The 17,039-nt window shown below is 34.1% G+C and overlaps 3 protein-coding genes and 1 pseudogene across 3 annotated transcripts in view; 2 read left to right on the top strand and 2 right to left on the bottom strand.

The window, feature by feature from the left end:
* LOC18103316 (cytochrome P450 72A397) overlaps positions 1–17,039 on the bottom strand; it is a 138,832-nt gene that overhangs the window by 57,437 nt on the left and 64,356 nt on the right. The gene's annotated exons all lie outside the window — the stretch shown is intronic.
* LOC127903985 (cytochrome P450 72A397-like) lies at positions 1,529–8,810 on the bottom strand. Its single transcript, XM_052445286.1, has 5 exons — positions 8,434–8,810; positions 3,529–3,743; positions 3,137–3,387; positions 2,611–2,998; positions 1,529–2,187 (listed from the first exon to the last, which is right to left on the bottom strand). Exons 1-5 carry the CDS (start codon positions 8,708–8,710, stop codon positions 1,762–1,764), a joined length of 1,557 nt encoding a protein of 518 aa, XP_052301246.1. The 5' UTR covers positions 8,711–8,810; the 3' UTR covers positions 1,529–1,761.
* LOC127903995 (glucan endo-1,3-beta-D-glucosidase-like) lies at positions 10,558–10,995 on the top strand. The gene is made up of 2 exons (XM_052445377.1): positions 10,558–10,885; positions 10,970–10,995. Exons 1-2 carry the CDS (start codon positions 10,558–10,560, stop codon positions 10,993–10,995), a joined length of 354 nt encoding a protein of 117 aa, XP_052301337.1.
* On the top strand, positions 12,295–16,284 carry LOC127903986 (solanesyl diphosphate synthase 2, chloroplastic-like; annotated as a pseudogene).

The following is a 17,039-nucleotide window of genomic DNA, read 5'->3' as shown; positions in this document are numbered from 1 at the left end:
GAAGTTGATTTACAATTATTCTCGCTCAATGGCAGGTTATTAAGGATTTTCCAAGTGGTGAAATAGAGCAGGAATCTAGCTTGTTCGACTGTGATCTTGAGCTTACTACAAGACAGCCTCCTTAATTGCTGCTAGTACCAAAGGAGCTGCTATTTTTAGTGGGGTGGACAGTAATGTATGCGTTCTAATCTATGAATATGGTAAGAATCTTGGTCTATCCTTCCAAGTTGTGGATGACATATTAGATTTTACACAGTCAGCAGAGCTGCCGGGGAAGCCAGCTGGCAGTGACCTGGCAAAGGGGAACCTGACTGCTCCAGTAATATTTGCTCTAGAGCAATCACCAAAACTAAGAGAAATAATCGAGACCGAGTTCCGTGTGAGTGGTTCTCTTGATGAAGCTACTGAGTTGGTTATGGACTGTGGTGGCATTGAAAGGGCACAGGAATTGGCAAAAGAGAGAGCTGATCTTGCAATTCAGAATCTCAGAAGTCTTCCTCGGGGATCCTATCAACCAGCTCTCGAGGAAATGGTGCTGTGCAATCTCGAACGGGTTCATTAGTACAATACATCTTGTTGTACAAGTTATTCGTTGATCAAAAACCAATAATTTACAAGCCTCTATGGGTGCCAGGATTGTTTTCTGCATTTCAGACAAGCTCTGCAGAAGAGAAGCTGCTGGAGACTCATTCTATATTTCTTCCAAGCCATTGAGCTGTGATGTCAGCTAATTATACATATATTCAGTTACTACCCTTTTTCTTTACTCCTTTTTATGCTCGGTTAATTGTGTATTTTCTTACACTAGCTATCTAACCCTGAACTCTTGGTAGAAGAGAGAGAAAAAAACCAATACTAGTGACAATTCAGTTACATGTATTTTCTTACGATAGCTATCTAACCCTAAACACTTGGTGGGAGAGAGAGAAAAAAAAACTAATATTGTATGCCATTACACACCACATTAAATGAGAGAGAACACAATAGCATATCTTCTTACAAAAGCATATCCAAGAAGATGGTGAAATGTCATCATTGCCTGAATAACATGCACAGATGTCATCTATTTGTTCACGTATACTTACACTATACTAACAATTTTTTTGATTAAAAAATTAAAAACTCAAGAAAATACTAAAATACTCTTATGACTTTGGTAATTACCAAAAAAACCTGTGTAAAAATACAAAAATAACCTTAAATACAAACTTGATTTTTTGTCTTAGAGCCAAAAATATACTTTTACTACATATGAATAATGGAAAAACAAAAAAAACCCTTGTCTAATAGCCCAATAATTTTTAATTTCAAGGTAAAGAAATATTTTTGCTGTCTAAAAATTTATAAAAAATCAAAAAATTAAAAAAACCTTTAGTCAACCGTTCTAATTTTTGTTGATTCCAGGAGTAAAAGAGTTCTTTTATTGTTAAAAAAAATAAAAATCAACACCCCAAACAATCTTTTAATAATCAATGAACTAGTAGAACAGATCAAAACACCCCATCCTCAAGGTTTTTTTTTCCACTCATATGCAAATATGTAATTTTATTATATTAATTTATCGTAAACTGTGTCTAAGATTACAGTAAAACAACCCACGGTACTATAATGTTGTGATTAATATGACAAATATGTCATTGGACAATATAACATAATTTGCACATATTATAAACTAGAGGTTTTCTTTTTGGTTTGGTTTATTGGGAGATCCAACCTACTTTTATACCCTGGGATAACTCTTATCCGTCACATATAAACATTTTAGAGTTTACGTAATATCATTGGAGCACCGTGCTGTGGCTGAAGAGTTATGACTGTGCGAGGAGCATGAATATACGACGGAGAGAGCTCAAAAGAGTAGCGCTGTAAAACCATTGCCAAAGCCATTTTTGCTTCAATCAAAGCAAAGTTTTGTCCAACGCATATTCGAGGACCCCATCCAAATGGAAGGAATGAGACTTGACTCTTTGTTGCCTTTGAAACACCTTCAGCAAACCTCTCTGGTTTGAACTCAGAGGCATCATCACCCCATAGTTCATGGTCTTGGTGAAGGAGGATTGTTGGCAACGAGACCTGCACTCCGGCAGGTAATAGCAAATTTCCAAGCTTTATTTCTTCATGAACATCTCGATTAAGCGTAATTACTGGCGGGTATAACCTAAGAACTTCATACAAAATCATGGTAACCTGTAACATGCATCAAAAGAGAAAATGGTACTACATGGTAAGAATCCATGAGAAAGGTGACATGCGATCCACTTAGATAAAATAAAATATCGCATATATAGAGATCATTTGCATGCCATTTCAACTTGCTAAATTGAGAATCTTTATGTTGATCCAAGAACTAGTAAATCTCATTCTTAATGTATATAGATGTCACCTCCTAGCTTGCTTGCGTACTCCTCTGTTGGTTGCTTTTCCTCGTCATTTTGGCCGATTAATAATTCAACGAAAGAAAACATGAACTTTTTTTTTTCTGCTATCTTACTTTTTCTTCAAAGGATACTTAAGCTTGCATTTTAAATGCAAGAATGCTCTGTGTTCTTAACAATAATAAGACAATATTGATGTAGAAGAATTCAGTTGCAAATTCAGAGAAATACTCACAACTTTAAGGTGATTTAGCCCATCGAAATGTGGTTTTTTGTTACCAAAGACTTGCACAACCTCTTCTCTTGCGCGTGCTTGCCAATTCGGATACTGAGCCAATAAAATCATGGTCCAGGTAAGAAGAACTAAGGTTGTTTCTTGTCCAGCAAAGTAGAATATTTTACATTCGTCAATCACATCTTCAATGCTCATTCCGACGCTCTTGGTATTTCCATGCTCTTGTATTTCTCTAAAATTGGATTCCAGAAGTAAACCCAACAAGTCTTTCTTTGCATCTTCACCAGCACTCATTGCTTTCTCTCTTTTGTTGATGAGAGCATTAAGAGAAGCTTTTATTTCTTTGTCAATAGCTTTTAGCCTTCTATTAGATGGGATCGGCAGAAACCTACAAGCAATCCATGAACATGTTGTCAAGAGATTTGGATTTGTTCTGCTTCTTACTTTTAAGATATATCTCGTTGAACAAGGACTAACTTGAAGGAACTGAATTGTAATGTCCAGCAAAAACAGAATAAAGAGTTACCTGTACCCTGGTATGACAATAGCTTTTATTATAACATGAGCTGTAAGATTGGTAAGTTCCTTGAGGAGATCAAATATTCTTTTTCCTTCTTCGTAATTACTTCCAAACGACGTTCGAGAAATAGCATCACAAGTTAAGCCTTGAAGATCAGGCCAGACATCCAATTCACATGGCCCCTCGTCTACAGAGACCAGCTTCTCCCACTTGTTAATCATCCCACTACAACTTTCGTAAAACGCAGGTATCATAAGCTGTAACAAGCAAAGAGAACATATCATCATCGAAAGTTCTATATTACAGCTATATGAGAGCACAACATGCATGCTACTCATTCAAGGCAATCGAACAGCATGGACGCTTGTAGGCAAATAAGTTGAGACTATCATGATCACCTTTAGCTTCTCTTGATGGAATGCTGGGTTGATTATCTTTCTATGTTTAGCCCATTTTTCACCCTCGTGACTTGCAAGTCCACATGCTATAAGTTTCAACAGCGGGTGCGAGGGCTTCTTATATTCATTTATCTTCATGAATACGTCCCTTATCTGATCAGGGTTCATGATGTTCACTCTTGGTTTCGGCCCAACCCACATAAATGAATTCTTACCTGCATCGTCAGAGGAAGCATACTTATTAATAAAAAAATATATATATTCTTCTGTTGAGGGAAATACACGAGGCTCAAATTGAGATATGAACAAAAGAAATCCAAACCCAGAAAAAATTGCACTTCACACTATAAGGTAAAATTCTTGTAAGAGAATTTTTATTTCTTTTTCTAATAGATTTTTATATTTTTATGAACACCTCAATAGAGTTGACAAAGTATAATCTTCTCTAGATGCAACTTTACTTTAACATGCAAGAAACGTAAAGTTATGATTCTTTTAATATACCTAGATAAATACAAAAGTATTAATTTTGTTAAATATAAATCAACATTTAGAATCTGATTTTTGAATCATAAAATAATCAAGTTACCCCACACAACTACACAATTGTACCCTCACAACACGAATAGGTTATATTATACACAACCTAAACTAATCACTATGCACCCATTATACACCATCTAGATTATCACATGTATCCATTCAATAAACACAGTCACAATTTACTCTTCTTTATTTTTTTCTTGTTTCTCCACGCACACAATACTATTGGTTTTCGATCACACTATATGTCATAACCCAATTTTTGATCATTTTATTTTAATTATTATTATTATTTTATTTATTAAAAAGAAAAAAATGATGAAAAAAAATAATAATGTTGGAAAAACAAGTAAATGAAGAATGAATTAAAATTTGGGTTAAGGGCAAAATGATTGAAAGTTTTGGGGTTTAATTAAACTTTGAAATTAATCTAATTAAGCTTGAAATTAATTTAATTAATCTAATTAAGGGTTTAATTGGAGAATTGATAAATTTTTAGACTTAATTAAGCTTGAAATTAATTTAATTCATCCAATCAAGGGTTTAATTGGAGAATTGATAAGTTTTGAGACTTAATTAAGCTTGGAATTAATTTAATTAATCCAATCAGGGGCTTAATTGGAGAATTGATAAGTTTTAGACTTAATTGGACTTTGGATTTAATTAAATTAATGAAATCAGGGACTTAATTGAAGAAATAGCAAAGTTTGGGGTTAATTGGGGATACGATTGCAGCAGATTAAAGTCCAAGGACTAACTTGTAAAAGGCGCCGAAATGCAGGGAAAATTATTGTTTAAACCAGGGGTTTAATTATAACATTTTCGAAACTTCATGGGTCAAAGTGAAAATGGCCACTGATTATCTCCAAACGGCGTCGTTTTGAGGATGCTGTTCATCTTCTTCTCCTTTAAGCCCAGTGACCGTTTCTGCAGTAATGGAGGACGCCGAACCTTGCAGCAGTAATCGTCGTCCGTTGGCTTCAGTAATGGGCACCTTAATGGTGGTCGACCCTCAGCCTGCCGCCCGTTACCACCCGCCGAACTCTATATAAACAGAGGAACAACGAAGAAAACGGGGGCAAAAAAAATCTAGGGGAGCAAAAAAAGGGAAAAACTGTGAGCGACGGAAGAAAAAAAAAACCCAGGTCGGAGAGACGGGAAAAAAAAACCAGGAGACAGAGGACGAACAAGCAGAAAAACCAGAGGAGAAAACACGAAAAAAAAAAAACCATTAGAGAGAGAGGAAAGCCCAGGAAATAAACACAGAGAGAGAACAAGAGAACAACCCAGAAGGACGAACCAGAATTGCAGGACTGTTAGTCCCCTGTTTCTTCTCAAAGAAACAGAGGAACGCGTAAGAACCAGAGAAGACAGGGACACGAAAAAGCCAGGGGGGAAACAGAGAGGATAGAGGAACGGAAAAAAAAGAACAAGGTGTAATTGAAACAGAAAAAACACAGGAGCATACAAGAGAAACAGACCGAGAGAGAGTAGAGAGAGTTTGAAAAACAGAGCACGGGGAGAATTTTTCAGACGAGAGCAGAAGAAACAGAGGGCAAGAAGGCAGAGGTAGAAGGAGGAATCCCAGTTTCCTATCAACGGACGCCATCACCGATCTTCGCCCAAGACACTAACACTCCGGCGAAGCAACCTGCAGCAAGGTAGGCTTTCTCTGTTTCTTCGTTTTGTTTCGAAAATTTCAGTGCATTTAGCACTGTGCGAAGGTAATTAATTACCTTCGCACAGCACCATGCACGCATGAAGCTAGTTCATGCGTGCTGTGGCCCAGCCGGGTCACTGGATTGGGCCAGTGACCGGGCTGGGCTGGCTGGGTCTAGCCCAGCTCATGTGGGCTGGGCCCAGCTCAGCCCCAAAAAAAATAAAAAATAAAAAACAGAAAAGTAAAAAAGGTAGAAAAAATAAAAAATGTGTATGCATGAATAAAAATAATGTAAATTTATTGGTTTATTCACTGACGCTAGAGTCATGAATAAAAATACCGGTTTAAATTTATATTATTTTTATTCGGTGTATTTTATTTTATTTAGCTAGAAAAATAAAAAAATATGTGCATGCTTAAAAATCAATTTATTTATTCACTGGTGCTAGAGTAGGGAATAAAAAATATTGATCTAATTTTTCGTAGTTACGAATTTTTACCAACGCCAGAGTTGGAATTATTCGAGCTCGAATATTCACTGGCGCCAGAGTCAGAAATATTAGAAACAAATCATCATAGCATAAGCGAATAAATGTTTAGCAATTTAAGACAAAATCAGCAATGCAGTCTGTCTCAGGCAGAACGTTTAAGGGGTGATAATATCTTCCTTTTTACGTAACCAATCCCGAGCCATAGAATCTCTGGTGACCAGTTAGGGTTTCTAGTGACCATAATACTAGGTGGCGACTCCTCAAACAAGACATTTTCCCCCAAAAGAACTAGATGTCAGAAATCTATTCTTTCCTTGTAATATTTTTCAAGGCCGCCGCGATGTCGGGTGCGACACTATATATCCTCGGAGCTCATTTAGTATTGTGATAACGATTGTTTTTTAAAATATTTTTTCGTTTGAAAATACATAGAAATAATGTTTTCTTCATTTTCTAAAATTTATTTTGACATCAAAATGATCTAAAAACACCAAAACATTAAGTTAAAGTAGAAAAATAAAAACATTTATTTAAAAAAAAACATTTTTAAAACGCAAAAATAAACATGCTCTTATTTAAGATTCAAGTTCTTTTATTTATATTTATACAACCCCTAGCCAACTAATAACAAGTTCAATACTGACTTGGAAACCAGTGGCGGAGCCACATAGGTGCAAAAATGGACAATTGCCCCCTTAATTTGTTTTTAATATTTTTTATATTAAAAGATTAATATAATAATTTAGTAAATGATTGATATTAGAAAGTTGTTATTAGCTCATTTCCTTTTTATTTTATTTTATTCTAACTATGCAAATTTCTCTTTTACTTTCCCTGCCTCTCTCCCGTATATATGTCCAGCTCGTTCTTTAGTTCTCTCCAATATATAAATTTATCTTCAAGTATAGTTAAATATTTAATTTTTTTTGCTTTTTACTTTATAGTTCAGGTAAATTTTCTTCATCTTTTTTATTTATTTTATTATTTAATTTTAATTTTATTTTTTTATAATTAATTATTAAAAATATTAGAATTTATGATAATTTAAGGGTTTTGATATGAATATGTTCAAAATAAATATTTGAATCTGCTAATTTAATCAATTAAATATTTTTTTCTTATTATAAAAGAATAAATTAATATTCATGCAAAACAACTATTCTTAGCATCTTTTGTGTTGGTAGAGTAGTTTATTGAAATTTAATATTTTCACATGATTTGGTTATAAGTAAAATATAAAGTAGAAAACATATTTTTCAAGCATTATTCCTCTTACACAGACACTAGACATTGTTCCTCAATTAAATGTTTAGAAATAATTTAATCAACATACTTAATTGATTTGAATTGAAATGGATTTTGATTTTGATAAGTTGATGTGTATTTTGCTATGAATTTTTTATGGAAAATTTAGAATTATTATGTAACTTTCGATTGCGGAATAGGACGGGAGATAAGTGGATGAATGACAGTTTGATTGTATACGTTGAGAAAGATATTTTCGATAAGATTGATAATGAAGTTATTATGAAGCGACTTTAAAATATAAAAACTTGAAGAAAACAATTATAATGTAAGGTTTTTTTTTATTTTAAAGTATTTTTAAATTAATTTTACTTGATATAAATTATTATATATGTTTTGAATTAATTTTTAATACATATCTATATAATATAGTATTTGTTAATAATTTACATCCTCGTTTAAAAAACTCTGGCTCAACTACTTTTGAAACCAATGTTTTCAACTATTAGTAACTAGTACTGTTCTGTCCAGCAGGAAACCAACACTACCAAGAGATCAAATACGCATACCATGAATATTGAAAATTAACACCCACTTGGTCTATTTTAAAAATATTATAACTCTCTAAAACTATAATTAAGAAAATGGGCTGAAACATTGGGTCAGCACATTGGGCATTCTGATTCCCAATGATACCAATGGAAAATTAATTTGTTTTTGTATTCGTAAGAAATAATATTTTATCAATTAAAATAAACCGATGATGACAGAGTTTTACTGAGAAACGGTGAACAAAAGTTGTTCGACATAAATAAAATTCATCATGATCAACTGGTTTTAATTTCTCAATCATTGCCGCCTTATAGAAGACAAAAGGAATTTCTTAATAAATCGGAGAAATATTTAACTAGCAAGAAAAATCATCTTTTCTACGAGAGAGATAATAAAGGGTTGCGTGTTGAATACCATAATCCTTGACCAGTTGATGGAGGAAGGGCATGACACGAGGTAGAAGAGCGTCTGATAAACCAATGGGTTTGGTCCTTGCTTCTTTCAACATATCTGAACTTTCTTTCCAGTCTCCGAACAAAAGCCTGTAAGGCTTGCCTGCAAAACCTTGTTGTCTCAAGCACCTCTCGACCTTCTTCGGCCGAAACCAAACCCAGTTCAAAACTCTCCATGCCCATCTTACCACTGCAACATAAACAATGGAGACTAGAATTGAAGAGACTGTTACTGTCATTTTTACACGAAGAAATAAATCCAGAAATGGATGAGAGAGCGAGAGATAAGGCGAAGACTTTGGGCAGGTGATGTGCGCAGAGAGACCAATTAAATATTATTGCCTTCAAACATTTCTTTCCGAGCAAGTTTCAAGTTTCAATGATATTTGTTTACTGTTTGTGTGGCAGAAATGTCAATTGTGAATAGCCATCTACATATCTTGTTTGCTAGTGTTTGGAACTAATATTCCTTTTGTTTGGATTCTTTACGGTTGTAGTAATTAAATTAATTAATTCATGAGAATAAACAAATTGTTGGTTGGAGTAGATAAAATAAATAAATGAATGGTAATAAATAAATCCCTTCCTTAATTCTTTTATAACTCATTAAATATTTTTGATTTGGTTCCCAAGTCTTTTATAACTCTTCAATTGGTCCCAAATTTACCCGAGCCCAATAAAAGCCCAACCTGGAAGAAAATAAAGGAAGGGAAATGAAAGAGACAAATAACCAAACCATATTAGCTTATTGTGGTCATGTCATGACCCTGCCAACGAATCTGGTAGGTGTTACCTAGATTGATCGAGGTTGATCCAATATGGTGTTATCTTTTCATTTCGTCCCATTAAAAAAAAACGATTTACTCATATGACAATCCATTGTTTCTCATTTATACCTGATTGGATTGCACAAAGTTAAAACGATGATGACTTAAAGTTCCTTTTGGAGTCAGATCAAGTTTTAAATGAGGCAACTAGATCACATTAGAATGACGCAGACATCATGTACTTGTTGGCGTGCTTACCACACACCAACAACTTTTCTGATTAAAAAATTAAAAACTCAACTTAAAAATACTAAAAAACTCTTATGACCTTGTTAATCACCTAAAAGCACGTGCGAAAGTTTAAAAATACCCCTAAGTAAAAACCTGATTTTTTGTCTTATCTAGGGTCAAAAATATACTTTTACTGCATATAAATAATGGAAAAAAAAAACCATTGTCCAATAGCCTAATAATATTTTAATCTCCCAGGATAAAGAAATTTTTTTATAAAAAATAAAAAAAATTAGTCAACCGCTTTAAATTTTGTTAACTTTGAAAATAAAAAAATCTTTTTATCGTGCAAAAAAATAAATTCTACGTCCTAAATTTTTTTTTAATGATGAATGGGCTAATAGAAAAGATCAAAACGCCCCATCTCAGGACTTTTTTTTTGCCACTCAAAAGCAAATATGTAATTTTATTATAGTAATCTACTATGATTACAGTAAAACAACCCACGGTACTATAATGTTGTGATTAATACGAAAAATATGTCATTGGACATGATAGCATTTGAACATAATATTATATACTACAGGCTTTGTTTTTGGTTTGGTTTATTGGGAGATCCAACCTCCTTTATACCCTGGGATAACTCTTACCCGTCACATATGAACATTTTAGAGTTTACGTAATATCATTGGAGCACCGTGCTGTGATTGAAGAGTTATGAGTTACGACTGTGCGAGGAGCATGAATATACGACGGAGAGAGGTCAAAAGAGCAGCGCTGTAAAATCATTGCCAAAGCCATTTTTGCTTCAATCAAAGCAAAGTTCTGTCCAACGCATATTCGAGGACCCCATCCAAATGGAAGGAATGAGACTTGACTCTTTGTTGCCTTTGAAACACCTTCAGCAAACCTCCCTGGTATGAACTCAGAGGCATCATCACCCCATAGTTCATGATCTTGGTGAAGGAGGATTGTTGGCACCGAGACCTGCACTCCGGCAGGTAATAGCAAATTTCCAAGCTTTATTTCTTCATGAACATCTCGATTAAGCATAATTACCGGCGGGTATATCCTAAGAACTTCATACGATGGAAAGTAAACGAATCCAACTTAAATTGGGTAAATTTTTGGTTGTATATTGTCCTAATTCCAAGAAATTTGCTTTGACAATAATATTGCAGAAAACTTGGTGTGTGGCCAAGCCATCGTCGGATCAAGAAACTTTACTAGCGAATATCAATTACGCATGCTCTCACGTGGATTGCCAGATTCTACAAAAGGGTTACCCTTGCTTTTCTCCAGATAGTCTCATAAGCCATGCATCAATAGCCATGAATCTGTACTACCAATGTAAGGGAAGGAACCGCTGGAATTGTGATTTCAGGGACTCTGGCCTCATTGTCAAGACTGGTCCAAGTAAGGACTACTACATGTATGATGCATGGCAACAATGAAGACATTTTCATGTCATGCTTACGACAATTTTGTGTCAATTTGCAGGCTATAGCAACTGCATCTATGCCTAAGCCTTGGTCCAGGAAGTAATTCCTGGCAACTTGTCTGCTGGAAATATATTGCTGCAAGGAAGCAGAAGAGTTGGTCTGACATACATTCTTGCCTAATTTTGTCAGGCCTCATTTAATTGCTGATCTCCCGATAAAGGATCCAAAATTGAATTGCAAGCTCCCAGCAAACTTACACCTCAAAAGCCCAAAACATAAACTATGATAGAAGTGCGCGAGAGTGTGGGAATTCGGATGTAAAGTAGCAACCAGCAAGTGTTGTTTGATTCAGGATCAGAACTCAGAAGAACCACCAGGTTAGGTCCTCCTATACATCTATTTCGTAATCCGAATCTAACTACTTTGTGAAGACAAGTTAGAGGCCTTGATGTGCCTTGAAAACATTCAGCTTAAGATTAAGAAAAGGCTAAAACTGCTTAGTATTTTATTGTAGATTGAAACAGTGAGTTTTATTTTTTATTTTTATGTTCTTCAAGATTTTTTTGTATAATTTTTGGTAATTATTTTTTTTTAATTTTATTCTTAAATATTATGTTTAGTGATATTTGAAAAAAAAAAATATTTGTTTCAATTAACTTAGGATTTCTTGTGTGGTCTCTATTGTTTCACAATTTGGTAGAGTAAACTTTGATTTTATTGTTTAAAAATAATTTAATCTTTAGGGACCAACTCGAAAGACAAAAGCAAGTTGTTTTTTTTTTTTTACTATACAAGAAGAACGGGTTTTAACAATTAGGGGCTTGAATTTTTTTTATTTTTATGTTTTGGTCCCTTTAGTTTAATATTTTTAATTTTGATATAAAAAATTAATTTATTTATATTTTAATCTCTAGATTTAAAGAATAAAAAAAATTAACAGAAATAACACAAGATAAAGAAACTGAACGGTTGTTTAGTAATCAAAATGATAGTTTTGGTTTTCATGAGTTATTTTGAAGGATTTGTTTAATATATTTTGATGTATTTTTAAATAAAAAATATTTTATAAAATAATCTCTACTCTATATTTTTAACACTCCAATTATTTTGTTTTTCAAATTACTTTTATTTAAAAATATATTAAAATAATATATTTTTTATTTTTTAAAATTCATATAAAACATCAAACTAATTTAAAAACAATAAAACAAAAATTAATTTAAATTAATTAAAAAAAAAACACTTTCAACCTGCCAACTACTCTATTTGTTTCTCAAGGCTGTTAGTTATATGGCAAATTGAGCAATATTTTCTATCTGGGTATTTTAAGTGGATAGCGAATGATTGTTTCTTTTTAGCTTTCTTGGGGTGTTGCTATTGAGAATGATGTAAATGACTTGCCGTAATCTTGATTTTGGAAGGCCTAAACTTCATTTGGTGGCTTGTAGCTTCTCCTCTAGTGATTCAATACATAGGTATTCGGTGAGGAATTATGCAAAGTCAGTTTCTAAGAGTTGTAACAGAGATTATGGTTTCAGGAGAATGGTTTGTTGCCGGCGAGATATTGCTAGGTGTCGAGTTTCTTCAACAAAAACCCCTCAGGCTTTACTTGCAAGTACATTTTTTTTTGCACTTTTAATTTTAATTTGGATTTTATGTTTTGCTAACTGTTTTTGATATTCATGTTTTTTCCTTGTATTGATAGTAGTTGTATTTGCCTTTCGTATTTATGTTTAAAATTGCTTTTTAGGATATCTTAGAGTATTAGTTTCGTGTCTTATTGATGCTGAATGTATTTGTATTCGACGGAACAATTTGAATTTGTTAGATTACAGTTTAGTGTCTGTATCCAACAGAAATAATATCAGTGACCACAGTTTAGTGCTTTCCTAATTCGTTAAGATTTTGGTGATTCCATTTACTAAACATAACATTTAAGTGCTTGGTCTCCATCAATAAAGCACCTGCCATTGATGTAATATGTTGTAATGCCTGAAATGTTGGTATTTTTGTTCATTTTTGGCTTGATACAGGAGTTGCTGAAGGTCCCACAGGACTTCTGAATTTGAAGAAAGAGTCAAGAGAACCAGTTTCATTAACAAATTTGTTTGAAGTGGTTGCTGATGATCTTCTGAATCTTAAGAAAAATCTTCGGTCTGTGAGTGCTCTTTTTAGATATTTGTTGTTTAGTAGTTAATACATGTTAGATATCGTGTAGTTAGACATATGCTAGGACGTAGTTATTGCATACTGTTGAGTTCTTCCATGCCAATAATGATAGATGCTGAATTTTCATATCGTGCTTTATGTAAGTTGATGGTGTTTTATGATTCGTTGATTCTTGGAATACGAATGTGGTTTTGCTTCAAAATGCCATCTTGAATTGTTGTGTTAGTCTGTGGCTGTGGTAGTTATCCTTGTATGTAATTTATTTTGCTGGGAATCAGCTCTTCTTCCTTAGTCTCTTCCTTGAGAATTTGGTTCCTGGCTCAAGTGCATGCTCATTCATCTTCATTCCATTGAAAGATGCATTATGATTTATCTGAATGTTAGGATGAATAGTTAATGTTTGCTTGTAGTAGAATATGTCCTCGTAGATCAATGAAGAATGAACTTTTACCAATATATTAACTAGTGGTTAGCTGATAGACCACTACAAATGTTCTGAGTTGATATCAGTTGGCATAGTGGTAGTGCGTAAAAATTTAAATTGAGCACTGATTCTGTACTTTAGTACAAGTAAACAAGGTTATTTTGGCACAAGATGAGTTCACAAAAGAGGGCCACTGCATAAAAACTTTTACCTGCTTCCATGTTCTACTTGTTTGTTTTCTATTATTTGTTACCCTCTATATTGATGAATCATGTACCTTTTTGCACTGGATCAGAATAGTTTGTCTTGTTCTTTATATCCAGCTTTTTATATTTCTGATGAAGATGCCCTGGTAGATTGATGCTGCAGAAAATATGGTTTTGATGTCTGCAGCTGAGCAGATATTTGGTGCTGGTGGGAAGAGAATGCGACCAGCTCTGGTCTTTCTACTGTCAAGAGCCACGGTGGAAGTAGTCGGGTTGAAGGAAGTTTTATCCAGTATTTTAAGGGCTTTTTATGGTGCTGAATGGAATAGAAAAAGTATATTGCATTTCTGCTTTGCAGGGATCTTACAACTGAACATCAGCGTTTAGCGGAGATTATTGAGATGATCCACACTGCAAGTTTAATACATGATGATTTATTGGATGAAAGTGGCATGCGAAGAGGTAGGATTTTGAATTTCACATCAAAGCAACTTGAAAAATCTCATTAATGTCACTGCATCATTCACCAACATATGCTTATTGAATAAACCCAAGTTATTTTAAAACTTACAGTGTACAAGGATCTAATGTTAGTCACCAACGCCCACTTACAGTTTGCATGCTCTGTACTTAGTATTTGTAAAGTGCTGAGGTCTTTGTAGCTGTGGAATGGTAACAGACAACAACCTCTATTTGGTTATTGTAATATGCTTACAGATATTCTTGTACAGTATGCTTGATGGAAAGAATACTCAATCCGGTTATCAGCATTATAATCTGTATTGGATAAGGTCATGTCTTACTACAACTAGAAGATCACTTCATAGAACATAAATCATGGTTCTGCTCCCTACATTAGCTTCATTTGGAGAATTTCTAAATGAGTATTTCTAGACATATGCAAAGATTTAAATATAAAATCTCCATGAAATGTATCCAAGGATTATAAGTTTTAATTCCATTTGCCCTGTTTAGAGTTTTGCAGAACCAGTCCAAGGCTGAAAAGAGAAGGGTTCTAATAGATGGATGTCCAACAGGCTCGCATATTAGTCAACCTATCTGTGAGATGAAAATTATGATTATCGTGAAGCCAACTTTGATTATTTGGACTTGTTCATTGCCCTAGAATCCTATTTCCCTTTAGAACGGCAACTGAATTTATCTATTATTCTTCCAAGCAGGGATTGTGAAGAAATCTTTGGTTGAATGGGCTTGTGCACTGTATTGTATGAAGATCCAATGAAATATGTATCCTTTCTTTCTTAAAAGCCTATAAACTTGTGGGAATCTGAAGAGATACATCACTTTATCAGAGAGTATGTCATAGATGAGTGAGATCTTAAGCCACACATCACTACTTATCAGTCAGTATGTCATAGATGAGTGATAGCTGAAGCCTTCTTTCAATGTAAATCACTACGCTAGAGCCTATTGACTGGAGATAAGCTTGAATGTGCACATCCAAAGTGATGTAATACACTACTTTCACTGTTAAAATAATTGCTCCCTAAGCAGAGATAAAAAACTGAAGGAAATATACTAAGAAGTAATCATAATCACTGGTACTGACCGCACCATCATCGGATCTCATACTTGTCGCATCAAGTAGAGTAGCTAAACTGAAATATCTATTACTAACTTTATTGCATTTTCATTTTGTTTTTTGTTTCTAATTTAATTTCAGGCCTACTGCAAGGCCTTCTCTGACTTTCAGTTCACTGCTGCTAATTTGCAGGGAAGGAAACTGTTCATCAACACTATGGTACAAGGGTAGCAGTACTGGCTGGGGGAGTTTATGTTTGCTCAATCGTCATGGTACCTAGCGAATCTTGAAAATATTGAACTCATTAAGCTTATCAGCTCGGTAGGTCTGCAACTCCATTCTGTATATCCGAGTATATATAGTCCAGTGTCTGATATAACCTTGGAGTTTTTGCACTATGCTATATATTATCTAATTTTAAAAAATTGTAACTGAAGTTGATTTACAATTATTCTCGCTCAATGGCAGGTTATTAAGGATTTTCCAAGTGGTGAAATAGAGCAGGAATCTAGCTTGTTCGACTGTGATCTTGAGCTTACTACAAGACAGCCTCCTTAATTGCTGCTAGTACCAAAGGAGCTGCTATTTTTAGTGGGGTGGACAGTAATGTATGCGTGCTAATCTATGAATATGGTAAGAATCTTGGTCTATCCTTCCAAGTTGTGGATGACATATTAGATTTTACACAGTCAGCAAAGCTGCCGGGGAAGCCAGCTGGCAGTGACCTGGCAAAGGGGAACCTGACTGCTCCAGTAATATTTGCTCTAGAGCAATCACCAAAACTAAGAGAAATAATCGAGACCGAGTTCCGTGTGAGTGTTTCTCTTGATGAAGCTACTGAGTTGGTTATGGACTGTGGTGGCATTGAAAGGGCACAGGAATTGGCAAAAGAGAGAGCTGATCTTGCAATTCAGAATCTCAGAAGTCTTCCTCGGGGATCCTATCAACCAGCTCTCGAGGAAATGGTGCTGTGCAATCTCGAACGGGTTCATTAGTACAATACATCTTGTTGTACAAGTTATTCGTTGATCAAAAACCAATAATTTACAAGCCTCTATGGGTGCCAGGATTGTTTTCTGCATTTCAGACAAGCCCTGCAGAAGAGAAGCTGCTGGAGACTCATTCTATATTTCTTCCAAGCCATTGAGCTGTGATGTCAGCTAATTATACATATATTCAGTTACTACCCTTTTTCTTTACTCCTTTTTATGCTCGGTTAATTGTGTATTTTCTTACACTAGCTATCTAACCCTGAACTCTTGGTAGAAGAGAGAGAAAAAAACCAACTAGTGACAATTCAGTTACATGTATTTTCTTACAATAGCTATCTAACCCTAAACACTTGGTGGGAGAGAGAGAGAAAAAAAACTAATATTGTATGCCATTACACACCACATTAAATGGGAGAGAACACAATAGCATATCTTCTTACAAAAGCACATCCAAGAAGATGGTGAAATGTCATCATTGCATGAATAACATGCACATATGTCATCTATTATTTGTTCACGTATACTTACAACATACTAACAATTTTTCTGATTAAAAAATTAAAAACTCAAAAAAATACTAAAATACTCTTATGACCTTGGTAATTACTAAAAAAACCTGTATAAAAATACAAAAATAGCCTTAAATACAAACCTGATTTTTTGTCTTAGAGCCAAAAATATACTTTTACTACATATGAATAATGGAAAAACAAAAAAAAACCCTTATCTAATAGCCCAACAATTTTTGATTTCAAGGTAAAGAAATATTTTTGCTGTCTAAAAATTTATAAAAA

Source organism: Populus trichocarpa, chromosome 11, assembly GCF_000002775.5.
Source record: "Populus trichocarpa isolate Nisqually-1 chromosome 11, P.trichocarpa_v4.1, whole genome shotgun sequence".
NCBI classification, from domain to species: domain Eukaryota; kingdom Viridiplantae; phylum Streptophyta; class Magnoliopsida; order Malpighiales; family Salicaceae; genus Populus; species Populus trichocarpa.
Note: the sequence above shows the minus strand (reverse complement) of the source record. Positions and strands in the feature narration are given on the sequence as shown.